This window comes from Equus caballus, chromosome 8, assembly GCF_041296265.1.
Source record: "Equus caballus isolate H_3958 breed thoroughbred chromosome 8, TB-T2T, whole genome shotgun sequence".
Classification (NCBI taxonomy): Eukaryota; Metazoa; Chordata; class Mammalia; order Perissodactyla; family Equidae; genus Equus; species Equus caballus.
In genome coordinates this window covers 4,615,080-4,641,045 of record NC_091691.1, presented here as the reverse complement: position 1 = coordinate 4,641,045, position 25,966 = coordinate 4,615,080, and the positions used below count along the sequence as shown (strand labels likewise).

The following is a 25,966-nucleotide window of genomic DNA, read 5'->3' as shown; positions in this document are numbered from 1 at the left end:
TTTTCAGTTGCATAGTATTCCACTGTATGGATACTCTCCTATTGATGACCTCTTTTTAAAATTAAACTTTTTGTTTTCTGGTAATTGTAGAGTTACGTGCAGTTATAGGAAATAACGCAGAGAAATCCCGGTTTCCCTCAGTGGTAACATCTTGTGTAACTATAGTACAATACCACACCTGGGGATTGATATTGATACAGTCTGCAGAGTTCTTCAGATGGCACTAGTTTTATATGCACATTTGTGTGTGTTTAGTTCTGTGCAATTTTATCACATAGGTAGGTTCAGATAACCACTACCATTCTTTTTTGACATCTATTTAAATGTTTAATTTTTTTCCTCAACGTGGTTTTTACCCTTGATTTTAAAAAATTAAAAAAAATTTAATTGTAGTAAAAAAGAGTGTAAAATTTACCATTTTAACCATTTTTAAGCTACAGTTCAGTAGTGTTAAATATATTCACATTATTGTGTAACAGATCTGTAGAACTTTTTCATCTTGCAAAACTGAAACTATGCTTAAACACCATGTCCTCATTTCCCCCTTCCCCCAACCCTTGGTAAACACCATTCTATTTTCTGATTCTATGAGTTTGACAACTTTAGATACCACACGTGAGTGGAATCATAGAGTATTTGTCCTTTTGTGACTGACTTATTTCATTTAATTTCATTCAATGTTGTAGCATGTGATAGAATTTACTTGTTTTTTAAGGCTGAATAATATTCTAACGTGTCTATATACCACGTTTCCTTTATCCATTCATCCATCAATGGACATGCGGGTTTGTTTTACTTCTTGGCTATTGTAAACAGTGCTGCGGTGAACATGGGTGTGCCAATATTGCTTCAAGATCCTAGTTTGAATTCCTTTGGATATGTAATCCCAGAAGGGAGATTGCTGGGTCGTATGATACTTCTATGTTTAATTTTTTGAGGAATTTCCATACTTTTTTCCATAGTGGCTGCACCATTTTATATTCCCAACAGTCCATGAAGGTTCCAACTTCTCCACATCCTCTCCAACACTTAGTATTTTTTGGTGGTTTTTTGATAGTGGTAATCCTGATGGGTGTGAGGTGATACCTTGTTGTAGTTTTGATTTGCGTTTCTCTAATGATTAATGATGCCGAGCAACTTTTCATATGCTTCTTGGCCATTTATGTATCTTCTTTGAAGAAATGTCTGTTTGACATGATGTCTGATTTTTAATGTTTTTTTAATTGAGCCATTCTTGAATTCCTAAGATTAAATAGTTTGGATATAATGGATTATTATTATAATGTGTTGTCAGACTATATTTACTCATTTATTTTTTGTTGATTTTCAAGCTTATGCTTATAAAAAAGATTGGTCTTTAGTTTTGGTTTTAGTTCTTTGCCGTTATCATCATCCGTTTTTTTTTTTTTTATTTATTTTTGACGATTATTTACCTTAAGGGATGGGTTAGGAAGCTCTTTGCATTCTTAACCTTGAACAATTTGTTCAACCTTGAAATTTTGTTTTTGAAAGAGCAAGTCTATCAAATGAAAGAAAAAATGTGAATATCTAAAATTAATCCAGCCAGAGACTGTGTAGTCACAGATTGGGTTAAGATTCCAAACTGCAACCATAAGTTGTTTACAAGAAAGACATTGAAAGCAAAAGCTGTAGCATGACAGTAGTTGAGGGGAGAAGAGAGTGGAGCAAAGATTAAATTCTTAGAGAAAAAAAGAAAACAGGGTTGGTAGCGATTTTAAAACAATATGATTTTTAAACAAAACTAGGAGACACCAGAAAGTCCATGGTAAAAAGTATACCAGTGAAATTTATTTGCTGAGTGTTAGAGCAATAAGAAATGAAACAAAACTGAGAAATCGAAGGAGAAGTGAGCAAATAATAGAGTTGTTGTGGAAGAGTGTAAACTCTTTGTGGTCACTTGTATGGCAGGTTGTGTAAACCAAAAAGACAGCAAAATGGAGAGGTGGGACAGACCCAACTCCATGGCCAGGGTCACGGCTGCTTTTCACGTGCGAACCGATGAGGAGGATCTCCTGACTTCTCACTGAAAGGGGTCATTTGGTTATTATTTCATCCCTGAGTGTTGAGACAATTGGAGGGGCATACTGACTATACGCGCCCCTCCCGCCAACATTCTTGTTCCCGAGAGCAAATTTATGACCATGTTTGCTGTGTTTCAGTAAAACTAGAAATTTCTAATGTTCGTTTTAAGCCAGTACTTTACAACTATTTTAACCTGTATTGTCTTTTGTTGAGCTCATGTTCTTTCTATCATTTGAATTACCCAGAAAGAATTTTAATTTCTAAAAATAGTTATTCTGAATATTGAATAAACTTGCTTGAGTGACGTATCCCTTTGCTTGAATGATATACCTGAAAATCAGTGGTTTAGGCCTTCATGCAGCAAACCAAAGCAAAATAAAATATGAGTAGTGATTCTTTTATTGAAGGAATTATCTTTCATTTCAAAGTATTGGAGGCACCTGAGTGCAATGTATTAATGGTGTTATGGGAGAATTGAAGCTGAGAAACACAAGGTTCCTCCTACAGCATAGTTTCGTGATGGAGTCAGACAAATGCATCAAAAATTCAAGGAATAAGTAGATTGATAAATACCATTGTAGAAGCATAAACTTGAGAATAAATTTATTTTACTGTTTCATGTTTCTAGCACTTATCCTGAGGAAACAAGAAGCAATGTCTTACTGCCTGTCATTGTTATTTCATTGCTTCAGTTGATGGACCAGATGTTGATACTTATTAATACGAAAAGCTCTTATGGGAAAGATTCAATAGAATATTGATCCTAAAGATAGTAATAATATTCAAGATTAGAATTCATCACAAAATTGAAGATATAATTATTACTTCTGCTTGGAATTCTATAAAGTCAGACCTTAAGGACAGCTTGGAAAGAACTGGGTCCTATGTAACAGCTATGAAAGTAGTTTCTGAAGAATGCTTTATAAATTGTGTTATGAGACTATCCAAACATCTTAGTTAAATTTCTCGGAAAAAAAGAAAGAGTCATGTCATTTTGCAAGTAAAACAAAGTCGATGCAGGCAATCAAGGCATCCTCTTGGGTCCATTTTTGTTAGGGATAAAGATGCGCTTGATGGTCATTTGAATGTTTCTGCTGAGTCTGAGGAATCTGATAAACAGTAAGAAGTTGTTTTGGAGGCAGAAATGAGTACTCTCACCAGAATGCAGTTGCTGTTAAAAACAGTGGGAAAATTTTTTTTTTTTCTGTGTGAGGCAATAAACCCATGTTTCTGGGCTTATGAAAATGGGCATCCACACATTTACCAGGACTGGGCCCTCTGTTAAGTTTGAGGTTCAGAATGTGCTACATTATGCCAGCTGCATCCTCCCTAGCTTGAGGCCTTTTTGTGGATGCTATATATGCTGCCTTCACGTGTATGAAACAAGTATTTACCCAGAGTGCTAAATATTTAATACTTTACCAATTTGTATTCTTTCTGCCAAGATGTTCTGAGAACTGTTTTTAATGCCATCTCTCTCCCCTCCCCCCCCTTTTTTTTTTAGCTCTGCTTATGATAATGTCAACAAAGTTCGAGTAGCTATCAAGAAAATCAGTCCTTTTGAGCACCAGACCTACTGCCAGAGAACCCTGAGGGAGATAAAAATCTTACTGCGCTTCAGACATGAGAACATCATTGGAATCAATGATATTATTCGAGCGCCAACCATCGAGCAAATGAAAGATGTGTATCCTTTTGAGACAGCTGACTCCTGCGCGCTCACCTTACTGATTAATGTAACTTGAAATGTCCCGGACTCATCAGAGTAAAGGAGAAGTATATAAAGCACATTTAAGAGGAAATTGTAATCTATTTGCCATTTACTATCCTACTTGCATCATTTAAATTTTTCCTATGATTAATTTTTCAGTTGTCAGTAACTATTTTTAGTGTCTTTTTGGCAAATCCAGCATTTTCTCTGTCAGTTTCAGTAAAGATTTCCTTTAAGTTTAGTTATGGAAAATCTTGGTGAACTTTTTCCAGTGATCTGGGGTATGGTTTGTTCTGATGGTGACAAGGAAAAGCAAAGAGCAGTAGACTAAGAAAGTGGGTGCCCTGGATGGCACCTGGTCAAATCCAGACTGTCCTGATCTTAGGCAATGTCATTTCTCCTCTAGGCCTCAGTTTTCTCATCTTTAAAATTGTGCTAGTCCTCGTTATCTTTAAGGCCAACTCAGCTCTGAAATTATGTTATTAACTATGACCAACATTTAGATATTGGGAGTAAGGAGGTCCCGAGGATCCTGCCTGGGTAGAGGCTACATTTGAAAGAGAGGCATTATGTATATTGAAGAAGATCTGCCAGAAGAAAGTTACGGTTTGACTAGGACAGCATTCCTCCCTGTCTGCTGAGTTTGCATTCTGCCCCTCCAGGGAGAGGCAGCTCCTTGTCTCTAGGCAGCCCTCGCCTTTTTTTTTTTTTTTTTTTTTTTGAGGAAGATTAGCCCTGAGCTAACATCTGCTGCTAATCTTCCTCTTTTTGCCGAGGAAGGCTGGCCCTGAGCTAACATCCATGCCCATCTTCCTGTACTTTATATGTGGGACGCCTATCACAGCATGGCTTGCCAAGCAGTGCCATGTCCGCCCTCCAGGATCTGAACTGGCGAACCCCAGGCTACTGAAGCGGAATGTGTGAACTTAACTGCTCCACCACCAGGCCAGCCCCAGCCCTTGCCATTTTTAAGCAGCTCTGTTACCAAGTTATAGTGATATTTTAAGTGAAATGCCTCCTGCCACTACCACCTTTTGTCCTACTTTACGTTTTGCCGTGAAAATCAGGTCTTTTTTACCTGACGAGTTTTCAACTCATGTTTCCTTTGAATCCATACTGTGTCTCATCTAGCACAAATCTGTAGGAGACCTACACCAATATTTACACAGAAATGAATAAAAGAAATGCAAAAATTTCTAATTAAATAATGTTATGGTTAAGTTAAAAACTCAAGGCTTTTATAATTTAATTTTTGTAAGAGCAAAGTTAGCCATAGCTAAAATTGTAGATGCTTAGATACATGGATAGGCAAAAAGCAAGAGGAGCAAAACTAGCATAAGCCCCTCTTAGCCTGACTTCCTCATAGTCTTATTTATTTATGATCTTAACGTTATTTGAAGAGTTAAGCAAATAAACTGAGGGTTGAATTTCCTAGGAGGGTGTTCTAGGCCTGTGTTTTCAAAAGTTTTGTGGTTGATTTTTGAGGAGAAGGAGGAGAAAAGAAGTAAAAGAATGGTGATATACAAGTTGTTTCTGGACCAGAGACAGAAGGGGAGTGTATGATGCTTGCTTGCCACCACACTCTTCCAGCCCTTTCCAACAAGCCGTGGAGGGCTTTTGTTGATGGTGGGCAACATGGAGAACAAGGAGGTTGAGACTTCAAGAATGGCCAATATTGGGCTACCCCAGTGGCACACCGGTTAAGTGTGCATGTTCTACTTCTCAGCGGCCCGGGGTTCGCCAGTTCGGATCCCGGGTGCAGACATGGCACCGCTTGGCAAAAGCCACGCTGTGGTAGGCGTCCCACGTATAGAAAGTGGAGAAAGATGGGCGTGGATGTTAGCTCAGGGCCGGTCTTCCTCAACAAAAAGAGGAGGATTGGCAGTAGTTAGCTCAGGGCTAATCTTCCTCAAAAAAAAAAAAAAAGAATAGCCAGTATTTTTATAACAGTCTGTTTCAGGTCTCAATCTAGGCCCACAATGGCAGGTATAATGCCTTTTGTCCCACAGGACCTAAAAAGGAATCAGCTACTTCAGATTCCTTCCATAAATGTACACCAAGATTTCATCAGTTTCTCATTTTCCTCGTGGGCCTCATGACTTAGTGGATTATCTGGGGGGGAGAGTTCATTTTGTTTTCAGTGCTTTTGTAAGTGTGACCAGCTATTTGATCTGTTACCTTAACCTGCGCAAACAGATATATAGTACAGGACCTCATGGAAACGGATCTCTACAAACTCTTGAAGACCCAACACCTCAGCAACGACCATATCTGCTATTTTCTTTACCAGATCCTCAGAGGGTTAAAATATATCCATTCAGCTAACGTACTGCATCGTGACCTCAAACCTTCCAACCTGCTGCTCAATACCACCTGTGATCTCAAGGTCAGCAAGGTTATTTACTCTTAGGGTGATATATATTGAAAAAACTCTTTTATTGGGGCATATTTATATTTATTGTTATTCATATTTAAAATTATACCAGAAATACATGAAAACATTTTTATGGCCCAAAAAAGCAAGTAAAGATTGCTAGTTCTCCTCTTCTTCTCTATCTCATTGCTCCTTCCTCTCCAGAGGTAACCACTATAACAAATTGGTGTGTTTTCTTCCAAAGTTTTTTTAATGCTCTTACATACACATCATGTACTTTTATACTTATAAATAAGATTCTCTGCATTATTTGTAAGTTAAAAAGTTATCTACTTCATTGATGACCTTTTTCTTTAATAAATTTTATACAAAGAACACTCAGAAAACCGCAGAAAAACTTAACCTCAATGACTTTAATACCTAAATAAGGCATTCCAGTAAATAGGGAAATCCTAGATACTTTACAGTTCTCACACTTGTCTTTAAAATGGGCAGCATTTATATATATATATTTCTGTTTTAATAGGTAGCAGAGCTAAATAAGGAGGCAGATCTACAAATGTCTTAGATATGATGAAGGAATGTGGATTCAGTCTGATAAAAATGCATGTGGATTCAAGACGTAGATAAATGAAAAGACATCCCACGTTCATGGATTGGAAGACTTAATATTGTTAAGATGACATTGCTCCCCAAATTGATCTACAAATTCAGTGTAATCCCTATCAAAGCCCCCGGTGGCTTTTTTGCAAAAATGGACAGGCTGATCCTGAAATGCATATGGAAAGTCAAGAGACTCAGAATAGCCGAAACAATTTTATAAAAGAACAGAGTTAGAGGACTTACACTCCCTGATTTCAAAACTTACTACAAAGCTGTAGTGATTAAGACAGTGTAATATTGGCATAAGAGTAGGCATATAGATCAACAGAATAGAATTGAGGGTCAGTAGATAAACCCATATGTTTATGATCAACTGATTTTCGATAAGAATGCCAGGATCTTTTGCTGGGGAAAGAGTAGTCTTTTCAGCAAATGGTGCTGGGATAGTTGGATAGCCACATGCAAAAGAATGAGATTGGGCCCCTGCCTCACACCATGTACAAAAATTAACTCAAACTGGATCAAAGACCTAATTTAAGAGGTAAAACTAGAATACACTTAGAAAACACAGGAGTAAATCTTTGCAATTTTGTGTTAGGCAAAGCTCCTAGACATGACATCAAAAGTATAAGGTACAGAAGAAAAAGAAAAACTGGATTTCATTAAGATTAGAAACTTGTGTTACAAAGTACACCATCAAGAAAATGAAAAGACAACCCATAGAATGAGATAAAATATTTGTAAATCATGTATCTGAGAAGAAACTTCTATCTAGGGTATGTGAAAAACTCTTAAAACTCAACAATTAAAAGATAAATAGCCCAGTTTAAAAATGGGCAAGAGATCTGAATAGACATTTCTCTAAAGAAGATATACAGATGGTCAAATGAGTACATGAAAATATACTTGACATCACTAGTCGTAAGGATATGCAAATCAAAGCCACATGAGATACCACTTCATATGCACTAGGATGGCTATAATCAAAATGTCAGGTGATGAGTGTTGGTGAGGATTCCACTCCTAGCTATATACATAAGTGAAATGAATGCACACAAAAGCTAGTGCAAAAATATTCATAGTAGCTTAATAGCCCAAAAGTGGAAATAATTTGAATGTCCAGATGATGATGGATAAATAAAATGTGGTAGATCCAGACAATGGAGTAAAAAGGAATGGAGTACTAATACATGCCACAACATGGGTGAATCTTGCAAACAGTATTATGTAGGTGAAAGAAGCCAGTCATGAAAGACCACATACTGTATGGATCCATTTATATGAGATATCCAGAGTAGACAGATCTGTAGAGACAGAAAATACATTAGTGGTTCCTAGGCCTGGTGGGACTGGGGAGGAATGGGTAGAGACTGCTGAGGGGTACTTTTGTGGTTTCCTTGTGGTTTCTTTTTGTGGTTATAAAAATGTTCTAAAATTGGATAGTAATAATGATTGTATAACTCTGTGATTATAATATCAAAAACCACTGAACTGTATACTTTAAATGGGTGAATTGTATGTGAATTTATATTTCAATAAAGCTGTTTAAAAAGTGCATATAGATGTATAGCAATCATCATTTCTTGGACTTCAGTTCAGTAGACACTCCTGTGAGAAGCCCTGTCAGGTATACCTGGCAAAGGAGATGAGTGTCTACCCCTGAAATCTGAAAACAGGTCAGAAATCTGATAAACAGTATGTGATTGTAATAATATCAGCTGTAACTGAGATACTGAAAAGAATGGTGTGCAAATGCAAAAGAGAGAGGTGGGTTAGTTCTGGCTGGGGCTGAGAGAGGCGTTAGGAAGAAGGTGGTATCCATGCTGGCCTTTAGAGATGGGCAGGCCAGTGGCTATGTTGAACATAGGGTATCATAGCCAGAAGGAACAGTAGAAATAAAAGTAAGAAGATAGGGACTAGTGCACAAACACTGAGCGCTGCTCTGTGTGGCTGCAGCTTTGGGTGAGTAATAGGGAGTCGTTGACACTAAGCTGGAGAGGTTGGTTGGAAGTAGATCATGGAGAACCTCCTGGAACTATCTATAAAAAAGGCAGTGGGTTCTGTCATCAGGTGGTCATCTTATTCGCTGTCATTGAGTGTTTAAAACAAGGTGGCCAACATCCTGTGAATGTTGTAGAGGCCAGGTTCCTACGTGAGATACGGTTGGGTCGGACTCTGTCACCTCTTAGGATCCTTCTGAGTTAGATTCATGTACTTTCCACAAGGTATGTAGCCAGCTGCTTTCCCTTGGGTCTGTGCAGCTAAAAGCTAGGCAGGCACGAAAGGAATGAAGCTACTTTTAGGAATGGCTACACTTTGTTGGCTCTTAGTGATTTTCTTGAAAAATTACAATGAATATTTTTATGTCTCCTAGTGCTTTTCTTTTTTCCTTCCGTTGCTTATCGTCACAACCCTGTTATGGCAGGTTGCTTTTGTTAGGTTTTGGAGAGAGAGTCTCAATCAATATCTTAAGTATGTAATTTTTCTGGGAAAAGTTGTCTCTTACTTTGCTTTGAAAATATGCTCATCCTTAAGAAGAAACAAACAGAACGAAACTGCTTTGTCTATTGTCTTCATTGTTTGTGAACTTTTTCCTTGGGCCTTTTTGTGTCTTTACCTAGGGCTGTTTTATTCACTACTCACCAAAATTTACACCCACACTAATGTGTGTGTGTTGTTGGCCATCTGCACAATCTAGGCATTGTTTTCAAAACCCAATTGAACACACAGACTCAGAAACACAATAGGATATTTTAGATATTTGCAGCAGTACAATTCACCACATTTTAAAAATATACATAGGAGGTGTGCATCATTCACATGAATATAAGTGTTCAAGAGAGAATCTCATTTCAAAGATGAGTATGGTATGTCACTAAGTCACTGGTTTGTTGTGGTGAGCATGTCTGAAAGGCAGGACAGGTAGGTGGCAGTTCAGGTGCATATATGAGTGTTGAGAGAACGCTACCGGGGAGAAGAGTCTTTTCTGCTTGAGCTCCGGAATTGCTGTACACCCGTCACATGCTCAGTACTGTGAGATGACCTTGATGCCCATCCCCCAGGCCCCTCTACCTAGAAAGTTTGTAACCTGTGGCCTTACTGACGTCTTGTTATTTAGGTCCTTTGGAATTTTCAAATAGGCATTTATGCCATTTCTTGCTTTTCCCATTGACTTCTGTGTTACTAAACTATTTCCTACTCTTGAGCCCTCAGGGTATCAGTTTGACCTTTAACTTTTGACTCTGGTACTAGTCAAGGCCAACAGCGATAAGCTTTTCTTTTTCATTTTAACTTCCATAAACGTGCTTTGCACTGTATCTGAAACCCTGAGACCCAGGAGACATAGACCTCTTGGGACCCTTCTGGGACTCACTCTTGTAGACTTCTTTATTTCCCAGGGCCACAGAAACACAAGGGTGATAAACCTATTTGGAGATCTGCTAGCGTATTTTTAGTGGATCTACCAGGGGAATATGATCTCTAGCAGTCTGTAGTCCTCACTGTTTGCTAGACTGAGCCCACAGAAATCCCAGCAGGAGTCCCGGAATGCTAGGATCCCATGGCTTGTGATTCTGGGTCTGCCTGGGAAAGAGGATCTGGAAGATAGGAGAAACCTGTCTTTGGGGCTTCCTTTGTTTTATGAAAATTTGAATTTACACAACTCAAAAAGTAGCCAGGTAGGAGTGCCCCAGGTCGTTTTATGTTTCTTGTACCATATCGTGGTGGTTTGTCTTCCTTTGTATGGAATTATAACGAATATTATTGCTTTTTTTTTTTTTTGTAGCCTTGGCAGTTTTTTGGTTAATGCCACGTAAGTTTTGTTAAGTCTTCAGTGTTGTATTGTTAAGGGAACTCTCTTAAAAAATCATATGGGCTTTCCATTGATGACCATGAATGGAACTGTGAAATCTTTTAGCGGTCTAAACCCCATATCTCCCTCTTTAGTTTTAAAATTGTAACCAAGATTTTTGAGAAGCTGCTGGTTCTATGCCCTAATCTAGGTGTAGGGGGTACAAATAATAAAACATGATCTCTCTTACACCAACTCGGTATTCTCAAAATTGGTAACTAAAAGGAAAGAACTAAACCTTTTTCCTGTCTTTCCAGTAGGATCTGTGCATCAGGATAAACAAATAGCTCCAGTCAATGAACAACAGCTCTTCTTTAAAAAGAATGCCAGCTAATAAATGCAAGAGGAATAATGAAATTAGAAAAATCACCATTTTGCAACCTGCAATGAAATAATTGATTTGTGCAATATAATTCATGCATCCTCTGCTCACCCTGTTCAGACTCCAGTCCCCTGTGTGGGCTGCCGCTGCTTCCCCATGTAACCCCTTCTTCACCTCACACCTAGACTATGTCCCCATCTGGAGCCCCCTTAACTCCGCTTGGATGCTGCATACCCCACTGGGCTGCTGTGGTCCCCGCCCCACCCCAGGGACCCTTAGGTCACGTGACTGGATTTCCTGGAGGGAAAGGATGAGGAGGAGCGACTGCAGGGTTACATTTAGTTTTAAGGAAATAGATGTAGTGCAGCATTCAACGTGAATAGGTTAAGCTGTCTTTCTTGGTGAAGGAATGCTACTAATGCCAATTTTTAATTTTTCCTTCTTTAATGGTGCCGCTTTGAACAATCTGATTTTATTAACATTATTCATTGTTAATGTAAGATATTAACCTCGGTAACTCTGTACCCTGATTTTTATTTTTAAGAGATTATCAGCAATTCAGATGTTGTAAAAATGGTCAATGCTAGAGTCTCTGTCAATTAATCCACCCCAGTAACTGTTCTGCTTCCTACAAACATTTAAAGTAAGGGATTTATTCACCAAATTTTGAGTGCCCGCTGTGTACAGGACACTTAGGAATAAAAAGTAAGTCAAGTGTTGCCTTTTTCTAAGGACTTAGGTTCTAGCTGGGAAGATGGGCACGTGCCCAGCCAACTCTCATGGATCTCGTTGTATACTTATATATAATATACATCTAACAGAGTATTAGAGGAGTTCAGAAAAGTGAGCAGTTGATTCTCGGGGGGTATTGATTCCTGGGAAACTTCTCAGAAGAGGTGCCTTTCAAGCTGGGTATTTAGGGTAAGGGAATGGCATGGATAGGGCGCTCAGTTGACAGGGCATTGCAGAGTGAGGGAAGCAGTGTAGTCTGGAGTACAGAGGGGCAGATGTAGGACAGAGATGATGGTGGGAAAGATGAGATCAGGAAGGTAGTTTGGTGGCAATATGTGAATGATCTTGAGAGTCATGCTTAAAGAATTTGGGCTTCGTTCAGTAGGCAGAACAGATTGGTTAAAAGATTTTTGAGATTTTAACTTATATTTTAGAAACATTTAGGCAAGAATTTAGAGGATGAATTAGATTGCAGGCAGATAAAGCTAGTCTCCCTAATTCCAGACAAGCTAAATTGAGTCTGAACTAAGGCAGTGGCAGTTGAGTTATAGAAGAAGTAGCCAATTCAAGAGCCACTTTGGGAGGTTTCAGCTACAGTGCCAGCTCTGTCCCTCACATATGCCCAACTAGTTTCTTTAGGGCGTTGCTCTGGCTTTCCCCAGGTCTTTACATGGCTGACATCTTTTCAGCATTCCAGTATCACTTCAGATGGGTCCTCCTCAGAGAGTGCCTATCCCATCATAAGCACTGTGTCCAGTACCACTGTATTAGTTGCTTCTTGCTGTATAACAAGCACCTGAGAATGTAGTGGCCTGAAACAACCAATAATCGTATATTTGCTCAGTTTCTGTGGGTCAGGAATTCAGTCTAGGTGCAGCAGTGATGGCTGATCTCTTCTCCAGAGTCTGGACCTTGGCTAGAAGATGCGAAGATTGGGGCTGGAATCATCCCTCATGTCCCTGGCAATTGATGCTGGCTGTCACCTGGAACACCCATGTGTCGCCCATGTGGCCTGGACTTCCTCACAATGTGGGCAGAGGGTTTCAAGTACCCCAGAAGAGAGAGAGCCAGGTGGAAGCCATATTGCATTTCAGGATATAGCCTCAGAAGTCACAGAGCATCACTTCCACTGCATTCTTTTGATTCAGGCAGTTACAGAGATTTGCCCAGATTCAAGAAGAAGAGAGAGAGGCCCTGCTCTCTTGTTACAAGTTCAGCCAGAGCTTGTAAGAAGAGCATGGAGGATGGGTTATATTGGTGTCACCCTCTATAGAAAATACAGTCTGCTACAACGGTGCTTAAGGTTATTCATACCCCTTCTCCCTGTCTTTATAGTATTTGTGAATGTAATCAAGCCCCTAAAATACAGCTTCCATTTCTTTTTCCATGTTCCCAGAGGAGCATGGAGACATCAGCCTTAATACTTGACTTCATTGATGTGTAAATTTCTTATATTCTGGGTTTTTTAATCTATCTGGGATTTGTTTTCTGATTCAACTGACCCCTGAGAGCTATGTGTCAAGTCTGGACCCCCTGCAGTCTGTGGCACCAGGCATAGAGCACGGTGAAGGATCTATGGTCACGGTCTGGGACTTGGGCTGGTTTTGCTCTGCCAATAAGATGCAGTATTTCTTCTCTGCACAATTCTTTGGTTGAACTTGAATCAGAAGATGAAGTGTTTAGCCCTGAAAAAAGAGAAACCGTGAGTCACAGATAAGTTGAAAAGTTCAAGCCACACAGAATTGAAATGGTTTGGTGGTAGTCCAGCATAGCAGGTGATGGCTCTGAATAGCTTAGAGGACCCGCCTTCAGGTGTAAGAAGAAGTCAATCATTCATTGCTGCTTTGAGTTGGAAATCATGCCAAATGGGACTTGCAGGCACAAGGACTGGGAAGTACTTCCTGCTAGTGAACTTCCAGGCACAGGTACTGGGAAGCCTTCGTGTAGTTTGCTTCACAGGAATTGGCAGAAAAGGCTCTCAAGAAACGAATAGGGTGCAGGTACATTGAAAGCCTCAAGATCAGTCAAGCTGAAGTTAGAACTTACTGTGATCCCACTTAAAAGCTTGTGGCCATACATCAGCCAGATCCTCTGACAAGCCCCTGAGTGTTGGGGATGTAATGGCAACACAAGCCAGCTTTGAAAGGTGAGGCCGGTGCTTATGGTGAAGATAATGTCACCGGAGACAGTACAGTGGCTGGCGTTATCTGTCAGAGCTGTGGAGTAGGACCCAGGACTTCCTCACAATGCAACTCTGTTAGAGTCCGCACAGAAAATGGCCTTTGAAGAGTAACTGGAGAGGCAGATGTGCTGTTTGCTCCTTTTGAAGGTATAGTGATAGTATATGAAAATTAGGCAACAGATATGGAGCTCTCTTGAATGCTACAGTTAAAGCCAGCTGCTGGGCCTGTGGCATCAGAGGTGCTATATGGTGCTGCCAGTGTCCAAGGCGAGAAGAAGACATTTGTGAGATGGGTGGGAACTTTCTGAATCTTTCTGAATTATTGAGAGACTCAACTATGGGGAATCTAAGCAGAGATTGATGTCCATTTAACTCTTAGGTGTGGATATCTCTTAGGTGTGTCCTTCCTTTTTTTGTCTCCATTTTTATGGCCTGAGCTCAGCCCCTTATCATTTCTTAGCTGAATTAAAACAGTAAACCTCCAACCTAGTCTCTGTCTTCCAGGCAGCCTTCTACTAGCCTCTGGCCTGTCATTGTTAACATGTCTCTCTCTCTCGGTTAGTTCCCAGGGACCAAGGAATTAAAATATCCTGCAGTTGTATGGGACTAAACATACTACAGTTAGATTTCTATGTGTGGGAGTATGGAGTAGCACCAAAGGATTGGATGGCCAGATGATGAAAGGCCAGCCAGGTACTTTTGTGGGTCAAGGGAAATTAGAAGCTGGATATTTTTTAAAAAAAATCCATCTTCAGTATATGAAACATCTTTTAGAGCTTTGAGTGGATTTGTTTACATAGAAGGAGAGAAAAGTGGGAAGACTCTTTGGAAGTACATACAATTCATGGAACAGATGGAAGCATAGCAGGAAGTGAAGTCTGAGAAGTAGAAGGCAAGTGCAGGCCGAGGAACTGACCCTAGCAGTGGTGATCCTGGGAGCAGCAGGAGGAGGAGGAGGAAGCTAGAGAAAAGACCCTGGGCAATTTTTAGTGACTTTATTGTTATGCAAAGCAGTTTTGTCCAATGACCTAACGGAGATTGCTGTGGGATAAGCAAATAATGAAAAGTGGGGATGCCTCTTAAAATGTGTCTTCTTAAAGACTGCTCCAGCCTGTTCACTGACACGTGGATTGTCGTTCCTGCCTTTCAGGTTATTGTGAGGATTAAACAAGAATGAGTATGTAGAATTCCCAGCAAAGTGCCACATTTACTATCATCATTACTGCTGTTGTGTTTTTTGTTTTTATGATGTTTTGACATTAAATTGGTTAGAATCTCTAAGAAGCTGTCCCATTTTTTTCTCTCTTAGATCTGTGACTTTGGCTTGGCCCGTGTTGCAGATCCGGACCATGATCACACAGGGTTCCTGACGGAGTATGTAGCCACGCGTTGGTACAGGGCTCCAGAAATTATGTTGAATTCCAAGGTAAGGACCAAGTTTGCATAAAAAGAAAACCAAAAAGCAAAAGAACTTTGGACACGTGTTACAGTAAGCCTGCCTCTCAGTAAGCCTGTTTCCACGTGTGTTGAGGCTTGCCTTTCTGGCCAGAACCAAGGTACTGTCTTAATCTCCTGTTCAGCATTAACTCCTGGGCCCTGGGTTTTGGCCTCTGCACCTCAACTGGAGTAATGCTGATGTGTTGTAGAGTTGGAGGGCATGCCTCCCTGCTCACTGTTAAAATAAATGGTCTTTGTCCCACCCCTTGCACAGCTCCCTTGAGGTCCTGCCTATGGCACCTTTCATAGTTGCTGCTGCCACTGCCAGGTGCAGGCTGGGTTTGTAGGAGGTTTTCCAATAGTGTATATTTCTGTGAACGTGGACCAGGGCTGTTCTTAAAGGTTACGTTTATTTGATAATGAAGGATGTCTCTTAAGCAGAATTATAATATAATTTGAAGAAAACATAGATGTGGAAAGAATGGGAACTGCTATGGATTCTTTCAAAATTACTTGGCAGTCCTTCCAAATGACACATTTTCCTCTGCATCTCAGAGTACCTGTGGAGAGTGCATCCAGGTGGCAGGCGAACTCTTCCAACAGGGTCTGTATCTTGGTCATAAGAAATGATTGAATAAATTTATAAAAGCAAGAAAAAGTGAAGTAGGACATCTTTGTGAGGTTTATGAGCCAAGTGGCAAGCATGGAGGGCTGTGATGGAGATCAAGAGTCAGTATTTTTAATATATCATTTGCAAATAGTAGATGAACAGGGTGTCACATTTTAGGAGTTAAGTGGGCCTGCCATACTTCCAAATCTAATATCTCAAGATTATATGACATTTTTAAACTTAATTCCATCTACCATAATGTAACGTTAAGATATGTGAAGAAAAGCAATAAAAGTAGATTTTGGACCTCGTGTCTCAGATATAGGAGCCAGAAATTATCCTGAGAGACTTGATAGGAATGAAAGGAACAGGTCTAATTAGCCCATAGGCTGCATTCTCTTCCTTCATCCTTGACATGTAGAAGGGCTTAGGATGAACGTTAGATTGCTTTTGTGAGGAAATGGTATTTGTTTAAAGCAGTTAGTTATTCTTGATATCATAGATTTGTCGAGTTTAGTTATAAAAGTAAAATTCCATTAAAACAAATTCCATTGTAAAGAAGAATTTGGTGTAACAGATGTTTCAAAGAAAAAGATGCTGTGTTGATTCTTTTAGAATTCTGTACGACAAATGATCCCACACAGCAGGTTCTTGGGACTGGCCATGTGACCGCCATTCCAAACAAGAAGCAATCGATGCACGTATGCAGTGCCTGTGCTGGTTGTAAAGGAGAGCTGTCAGTGTGCTTTTTATCCTGGAGGCCTCATGGTCTTGCAGCCTCCATCCCAACTTGAGATGCCTCCACTGTCTTAACTTGTCAGTCCCCCTGCAGGGGGACATAGCAAGGGAGGGTGGCCTCTGTTTTCTGTGAGGTGCCCAGTGCCCCCTTCTCCTTGGAGAATTAACTGTAGTGAAAACTGAATGTGAGTTCTTTTTTATTCGCAGCATCTCTAGCCTGAGAGTGTTACTTCTAGCTTCTATTCATTCTTTTCTTTTTATTAGTTTAGAAGATTTTCAAACCCAGAGAAGAAGTGAGAGTACAGTGAACACCCATTTACCCTTTACCTCACCGGCTGTTAACATCTTACCCTTCCCTCTCTGTCTCTGTCTCTGCCTACCTCCCTCTCTCTCTTTTTTCTCTTCTCTTTGTTCAAATCCTCTCACACTTCACCAACGTAAGCTAACACTGTACTCCTAGACCCTGTAGGGCATACAAACACCAAAGGAGGGTGTTCTTTCCCCACAGCCACAGTGCCCTTAGCACACCTAAGACAGTCAGCATTGATTCAGTGACATCCCCCAGGTTCCCCCCACCGAAAAGTTTTTTCTTGCTGTTTTTATTTTGTTTTCAGTCCATGATCTAATCAAGTTTCACACGTGGTGTTCGGTCTAGAATAGTTCTCCCGCCCTTCCTGTCTTCTTCATGACGCTGAATACTTTCCAGAGTACAAATGAATTGTTTTGCAGAATAGTTCACATTCTGAATTCTTCACGCTGGTTCCTCATGATTAGATTTAGGTCACACCTTTCTGGCCCAATCCGCACAGGTTCTTGGGAACCATCGATGTGGCTCTCCTGTTTCCCAGCAGCTGTTCCCTCAGGGGCTTACCCTTTGATGACCCTTGCCTCTTCACATAGTTATTGTATTGGGGTTTGCAAAATGCTGACTTTTTGAATCTGTTGTTCCTTTTACATTTATTAGCTGGCATTCTTCTGTGAAGGAGAGCTTTTCCTTTTTTCTCTTTTTTTCTGTCCTCCTACCTTTGTTTTTAAAACACTATTATGGACTCGTGGATATTTTTTTTTAATGTGCTGTCTATTGTCTGCTTTTTTTTTTTCCCATACTCATGTTGTCCCCAGTTTTGGCAAGCTAGACCACTCTGTGTGTGTGTTTGTAACATTTCACTTTGATAGAATTGTCAACTTCAGAAACGTTGCAAGAAAAGTGTATGGCAGTGGTTCTCAAACATTCTAGCCTCCAGACCCCTTCAGTCTCTTAAAAATGATTAAAGACCCCAAGCAAGTTTTATGTGATTGTATCTGTCAATATGTGCTATATAAATTAAAACTTAAACTTAAAAAAGAAGTATTGATTTTTAAATAGCAGTCAACCTACTATGTGTTAACATGTTAGATGTTTTTCATTTAAAAAAATGGTTATTTTATATGACAAAAGCATTTCAGTGAGAAGAGTGATGGTGGTTTCATTTTTGCAAATCTCTAACATCTGGCTTAATAGAGTACTGCTGGATTCTCATCTGCTTTTGCACTAGTAAATATGTTGTTTTGGTTTAAGTTAATGAAGAAAAGTCTTCACACAAATACACAGTTGGGGAAAGGACTCTGTTAGTAGTCTTTTCAGCTGCTTGTGGCTGTTTTTCTTTAGTACTACACCAAAACTCAACAAAATGAAAAGTTAATTGCAATGTGGAATCTGAAATCCTACCAGTGAACTTCTTGTGCTATTTTATTAAAATCCATTGGTCTCCCTTACACTCACACTCATGCACGATTTTGTCATAGTAAAGCCTTTGGAAAGTACTGGTTCACTGGGTTATGCAGATCTTCCAGATATTATCGCACTTCGTGTACCATATCATCACGTGTCCTGCACCCTCTGGGAATGTCTCCTGTACACTGAGAGAATGAGTGAAAAGGAAAACAGCATCTTAGTAGCAGTGTAAAGTAGTGTCACCTCACAGATCCTTAGAGGGAAGCCGTACGGGGCTCTGACCACCTTGGAGGGCTCCTGGACAGTGCTCCTCTATACCCTTCACCTCAGATTCAGACTCACCAATTCTTATCCTTTGTTCTGCTTGCTTTATCATTCTCTCTATATACATGTGTTTATTTTTTTTCCTCTGAGTCATTTGAGATTATGTTGTAGATGTGCCCCTTTACCCCTAAGCATTTCAGTGCATATTCCCTTAGAATAGAGATTCTTACGTTTCCCCAAGGACATTTGGCAGTGTTTGGAGACATTTTTGGTTGTCACAACTGGGAAGGTTGTAACAACTGGGAGGAGAACCCTGTGTACCAACATCAAGTGGTTAGAGGTCAGAGATGCTGCTAAACATCCTGCAATGCACAGGACAGTCCCTCATCAGACTTATCCAGCCAAAAATTTCAGTAGTGCCAAGATTAAGACACCCTGCCTTAGAAGAAGAATGTTCTCTAACATGACCATAGTGTAGTAATCAAAAGTAGGAATTTAACACTGATCCAATATCTAATGCACAGTTTATATTCAAATTTTGGATATTGTCCCATTGATAACCTTTATAGCTTTTCTCTTCCCAGTCTAGGCTCACGCGTTGTTTCTTTAGTCTCCTTTAATCTGAATAGTTTCTCAGCCTTTCTTGACCTTGACATTTTTAAAGGATGCAGGTCAGCTGTCTTATAGAATGCCCCTCAGTTTTGTGTTATGCATTTTGGGCATGAACACCACAGAAACAATACTTTATTCTCAGTGCATCGGATCAGGAGGCACATCTTGTTTATGTCAGTGGCACTGGAGTTCATGTTGATCTTTTGGTTACGATGGTGCCCTCCAGGTCTCTACCATAATTACGGTGATAATTATGGTTAATTATAGTAATAATAATAATTATGTTAATAATAGGAATTTGTGAGGAAATACTTTGACTACTTAAGTTACATCTTCATCAAACTTCACCTGCTAGTTTTATCATCCATTGATGATTTTATAACTCTACCATTCCTTCTGTATTTTAGTTCTCTCCATTTATTAATTCATGGTTATTTTATTCAGTGGCTTACAATTCATATCTACGATTCTGTGTTTTGATGCTCAAGTGTCCCAGATTTTCCAGTGGGAACCGCTGTTGCCATGTCCCCACCGCACTTTCTTTTTGCCTCTAGATGCTCCAGGCTTACCCTAAAGGACTTTCTCTGTCCCACACTTGGAGTAGCCATTTCTCCAGGGAGCCCTCATTCCTTTTAGTTAGTTATTTTTTGTGTGTTTTAAATGTTCCTCTTTATTTAGTATTGGCCCAAAGCAAAAGTTGTTTTGGGTTACAAGAATTTTAGAAAGAATTATTTTGAAATTCAACCCTATTTTACCATAGCTATAGATCTGATCATTAATTATTTGATCTTCCAAAAAAATATTTACTATATTTACCTAAACTTTAATATTTGGCTGAATTTGCCCTTTTAATAATCTCCACATTTCTTCTTCCATTTATCAATACACCTAGCATTTTCCATAAAATTCAACTTAAGCTCCTTGGGGAAACATCTTTTTTGCATTGTTCTATGATTTAGACAGATAATTCTTCCATGTCTTTTCACAGAATTCCTTTAAAATAAAAATTATGTCTGAAAAATGACTGAGCAAAAGAAGATAAGGAGTAGGGATTGGTAAAATATGATGGAGCCAGCACACAGGTTTTTTTTTTTGCAGAGATCAAGGGTTTTCAACCTGACTTTTTAAAAACGATGTGCAAAATGGACAAAGATATTCCAGAAGTGTGGCAGCAGCCCTTCGGAGTCGATTTCCAAGTTTCCACAATGAATAAATGGGCCACAGATGTTCTAAAGCAATGGGTGTCACTGCTTTCTCCTTTTCCCAGCTTCAGCTTATATGGATTCTTTCTCTCAAATCATTTGAAAAAAGAAACAAAGTGTACTTCAGAAATCCTAATTTAATAAGTTAATCATCTTTAAAGAGATATAATCAAGTAATTTTGCTTCCTCAGCATCGTCTAAGAAAACCAAATTATTGTTTGTTCCTCCATGCTCTCCTCGTTTATTTCTGAATTGTAGATCCAAAGGGGAAACTAAAACTGTCAGCCACATGCCTGTCATGTGAGAGGATCTCATTGTGTCAGGTGACCCTGGCTTTCATTCTCGGTCTTTCTCCCCTTTCTACTGCAGGGCTATACCAAGTCCATTGATATTTGGTCTGTAGGCTGCATTCTGGCAGAGATGCTCTCCAACAGGCCTATCTTCCCGGGGAAGCATTATCTTGACCAGCTGAACCACATTCTGGGTAAGGTTCCCAAGCACTTAGGGGCCAGATTTACTCAGTTCACCTGCCCACAGTTTACATCGGAGTCCCTTCATTAAATTAAGAAGAGTTCTAGCAACTCTTTAACCTATGATAGATGTGAGTTTTTAATCTTCCTTGATTTATAACATTAAGGGCCCTAGTAAAAACTTGTAAATAAGAAGGATAAGCATTGGGAGGTGGTGAGAAGACATTAATTATCAGTGTCCATTCTGCACCACAGCTGATGGTGTGTGGTCAGTATACCTTGGTCTTGATAATTAACAGCTAATTATTTTATCTGATAGGTATTCTTGGATCCCCATCACAGGAAGACCTGAATTGTATAATAAATTTAAAAGCTAGAAACTATTTGCTTTCTCTTCCACACAAAAATAAGGTGCCATGGAACAGGCTGTTCCCAAATGCTGACTCCAAAGGTAAATATTATTTCATTGATTATTTTTCTTAGGTTTAGCTTTTTGTTTGTTTAATTTGTTAAATCCTTAGGTCACTAACCTGAAAAGTTAGCCTATGCCTTATTTAGTGCTCACTCTTTATTGTTTTCTTCCCTTTTTATTTAGGAGCAGGGGCAGTAGGATAAGGGAATCTGGGGGTGACTGTCTAGTTTTCTGTCTTTTATAAAAGTTTCTTTGCTGCTTGTTAACTTGAATTAAGTTCACATTTTTAAGATCCGAAATTCTGGGGGCCTGCAAAACAAATCACACCTTTTTCCATCTTGTCATTTGATCATTTTTATAGTTGTTTATTGAAGAATAATTTTTAAGAGAGTAAAATTCACCCTTTTCAGTTGTGCAAGTCTTTGAATTTTAACAAATGTATGCAGTCATGTAACTACCACCATAATCAAGATACAGAGGGTTTCCATTGTCCCCAAAAGTTGCTTTATGCCCCTTTGTCCTCAGTTCCCTTCCCTAGTCCCTAGCAATCTCTGATGTCATTTCTGTCTATGTAGTTTTTCCTTTTCCAGAAAGTCACAGAAGGCAATTACGCAATGTGTAGCCTTTTCTGTTTGGATTCTTCCACTCAGCATAATGCATTTGAGATTTATCTGTGTTGTTGCTTCTATCAGTCTCTTCAACAAATGGTCCAGGAACAATTAGACTGTCATATGCGAAAAAAACTGAAATGGAACATAGACCTAAATATATATAGACCAAAACTGTTAAACTTTGAGGAGAAAACCAGAGAGAATCTTCATGAGCCTAGGTTAGGTGGAGATTTCTTAGATAAAACACCAGGAGTGTGATTCATAAAGGAAACAGTGATGAATTAGATTTTATTCTTTGATATTTTTTAAAAGTTGTTTGTTAGATAATTGTATTATCCTTTATTCCCATTAAACATATATCTGTTGAATATATTAGGTAGCTATTTCTTAAAACTTTATACTGTTTATAAAACTGAGGTAGGCAGAATAATGACCCCACCCCCAAAAATGTCCACGTTCTAACCCCCAGAATCTGTGACTATGTTGGGTTACATGGCAAAGTGGAGTTACGATTGCTCCTCGGCTGACGTGAAGACAGGTGGATTATCCTGGATCGTCTCAGTGGGCCCGGTATAGTCCCAAGGGTCCTCAAAAGTGGATGAGGGAATCAGAATAGGAAACCAGAGAGGGGAGAGCAGCTTGCCGGCACCTTGGTGCTTGTTATTCTAAGACTTTCTCTGTCTCTGTATGTATGCATATCACTACCTAAGATTTACTTTGTAAAAACAATTCTTAATAAAAGTTAACATACTTTTGGTAAAAATTCAAAAATCATAGAAATATTCAACTAAGAAGATGAAATTCTGGGGTGCTGACCCTGTGGTCAAGTGGTTGTGTTCGTGCACTCCGCTTTGGTGGCCTGGGGTTTGCTGGTTTGGGTCCTAGGCGCAGACCTAGACACTGCTCATCAAGCCATGGTGTGGCAGCATCCCACATAGAAGAACTAGAATGACCTGCAACTAGGATATACAACTATGTGCTGGGGCTTTGAGGAGGGGAAAAAAGAAAGGAGGAAGATAGGCAACAGATATTATCTCAGGACTAATCTTCTTCACCAAAAAAAGATTCTTTTCTTTTTAAAAGAAGGTGAAATTCTTTTATAGTTATTCGCTGAAGGTCACTGTGGCTAGAATTGTGTTTTAAATATCTTTCCATGTTAGCACAGAGATCTGGCTTATCTTTAATGATTTTACATTTTCATCCAGAAGATTTTATGTGTGTGTGTGTGTGTGTGTGTGTGTGTCCATGTATTATTTTTAACTTTAAATCTGTCTACTTAGATGTTGAATTTGTTTTATGTATTCACCTGAGTCAAGGTTCAGAAACACTTGGTGGTTTAAAATTGACTTTCTATTGGATATAGAAGGAACTGTCTTTTAAAATCTCTGATATGAAGAGAGTCTGCTATCATGGGAGACAGTTTAGAAGTATAGAAAGAATAGGTAAGAGATTAATAAATACTGTTAATTACCAGGATCCCAAAGTACATTTTGCTTTACCAGTACCAAAGCATACACATCTCTTACCTATTTAGTTATAATTATATAGTGTATTCTAATTGCAGGATTTTTAAAAATTAGAACTTACCATACATTGCACATATTACTGATTAGATTGGCTTGTATACTATATCATCCCAAGCATATTACTGATTACATTGTCTTGTATACTATAGCGTCCCAAGCATATCACCTAAGTCTGGGATCCTGAGTTGTCTTTTTGAGAGGTGTGTATATAACAAAACTGCGAAAATAAGACTTTATGATAAGCAGACCTCCCAGGCTCCCCTCCTGTTTTCCTCACTCTTTTTATAGTTAGTTGTGATTTATATCAAATTATCTGAGGCTTTTTTTAGCTTATTTTCCTTAGGTTAAGGTCGTAAAATTTTGAGATTGGTTCATTCAGATAATAATTAACACCACTAAAATCCAGAAAGTTCATTTTGAAATGTAGGCATTGGATGAATAAAATAAAGAAGCAGGGAAAGACTATAAATAGAATAAAGAAAGTAGAGAACTGGGAGTTGGTGCTGGGGTGAGCAGTACAGCGTCATGTGTTAGGAGCACAGTCTTGGCAGCCAGACCCCCTGGATTCGATCCACAGCCCAGCCACTTACTAGCTGTGTGAACTTTGGACAAACTACTTAACCTTTCTGAGCCTCAGTTTTCCTATTTATGAAATAGGGTTGGTAATGGTACCTGCATCACAGGGTTGTGTGAATGTCCTGACCTCTGGCATTTGTAGGTCTAGATTCTCAGATCTCAAGACTGAAACTTTTTCGTTTGTATCTTGTGGACATCTTTTCGTATCTGTAGTTATAAAGAATGTTCCCTTGTAGGCATGACCCATGGTGTCTTTAACCACTCTCCTATTGGACATGGAAGTTCACATCAGTTATCTATTGCTGCATAACAAACCCCTGCACAACTCGGGACCTGAAAAAGACCACCATATATTTGTTCATAATTCCATTGGGCTGGACACAGCTGGGTGGTCTGCTCGGCCTGCCTCAAGTTGCATGGTCTAAGGTGGCCTCACCACATCTTGCACTTGATTCTCTTCCATGCACTTGCCGCTCATCCTTCAGTGGACCAGACTGGGCTGCTTCTTATGATGGCAGAAATTCCAAAAAATCAAGAGCAGAAACTGCAAGGGCTGGGAACAGCAGACACTTCTGCCATAGTCTGTTGGCCAGAGTAGATCACAAGGTCAGCCCAGGTTCAAGGGGCAGAGAAGTAAATCCACCCATTGATGGGAGGAGCTGTAAAGAATCTGTGGCCATATTTAATCTGCCACCAGGTTGTTTCTGTTTTGTTACCATAACATACATCAATTCTTTTATTTAATAAACAGATCTGAGAGTCTGTTCTGTGCTATCATGGGTTCTAAGGCCCTGGACATAAAGCAGTAGTAAGACAGATTACCTGCCTGCAGGGAGCTAATAGTCTACATTTGTAAGAAAATAACATAAAGAAATGAATGGATGACCTCAAGGAGCTCACGAGATTAAAACTTTCAATCTGAAGCACTCTTACTTTTAAGTCTGGTTCAGAATAGTTCACAGAAAAGGAAATGTAAATGGCTCTTAAATATAGGAAAAGGCACTCACTTTTATTCATTATATGAGATATGAACATTAAAAGGTCAGTAATTCCATTTTTTCCCGCACTCCTCATGGTGACAAAGCATTAGAAAGTTTGATAACCCACCGTGTGGCCTGGGCTGTGGGCAAACGGATGTTCTTGGAGACAGCTGGTGGAGTATAAATTGGTTGGGTCTCCCTAGAGGGCAGTTTGGTGATTTTGTCACATATCTTTTGTTCCAGCAGTTCTGGGTATTGAACTTTTGGGTCTGCCAACCAAATGGGGGAGAAGTGGCATTTTAATTTGTTTTTCTTGAGTGAGATTGAATATTTTTTTACATGTTTGTTGGAAATTTCTGATTGCTGAGTCCTTTGAACCAGTAGTATTGTGGATTTTTTCTTCAAAGGAGTCTAGATTAGGATTCTCTCCAAAATTACTCCAGTGAGGGGGAAGAAATGATTATTATTCAGCAGATGGTACTGGGCTAGTTGAATAACTGTTTGGAAGAAAATCAGCTTAAATCATTACTCACACGTATACTCTGAAAGAATTGCTGATTAAATTCTTTTTAAAATAGTTATACTATTAAGGAGCCAGTCTGGTGGAGTAGTGGTTAAGTTCATGCACTCCACTTCAGCAGCCCAGGGTTCACAGGCTCGGATCCTGGGCACCGACCTACACACTACTCATCAAGCCATGCTGTGGCAGCATCCCACATACAAAATAGAGGAAGATTGGCACAGATATTAGCTCAAACCAGTCTTCCTCAAGCAAAAAGAGGAAGATTGGCAACAGATGTTAGGTAGGGCCAATCTTCCTCACCAAAAAAAAAAAAAAAAATTTATACTGTTAAAAACTAACTATATTTTGTTGTTAGTGCCATCGAGTGGATTCCAACTCCTAGTGACCCTGTGTACAGCAGAGCAGAACCCTGCCCAGTCTTTCTGTACCATCGTCTCGTCTTCTAGTGCTGTTATCAGACAATGCTCTGTTGCT

The 25,966-nt window shown here is 39.4% G+C and overlaps 1 protein-coding gene across 3 annotated transcripts in view; it reads left to right on the top strand.

The window, feature by feature from the left end:
• The window catches only part of MAPK1 (mitogen-activated protein kinase 1), a 105,832-nt gene that overhangs the window by 57,705 nt on the left and 22,161 nt on the right, over positions 1 to 25,966 (top strand). For all 3 annotated transcript variants that reach the window (XM_023646803.2, XM_023646801.2, XM_023646802.2), the window contains exons 2-6: positions 3,548 to 3,730; positions 5,951 to 6,140; positions 15,127 to 15,243; positions 20,764 to 20,878; positions 21,184 to 21,315. In XM_023646803.2, coding sequence (XP_023502571.2) covers positions 3,548 to 3,730; positions 5,951 to 6,140; positions 15,127 to 15,243; positions 20,764 to 20,878; positions 21,184 to 21,315 — 737 coding nt within the window. The remainder of the gene's footprint in view (positions 1 to 3,547; positions 3,731 to 5,950; positions 6,141 to 15,126; positions 15,244 to 20,763; positions 20,879 to 21,183; positions 21,316 to 25,966) is intronic.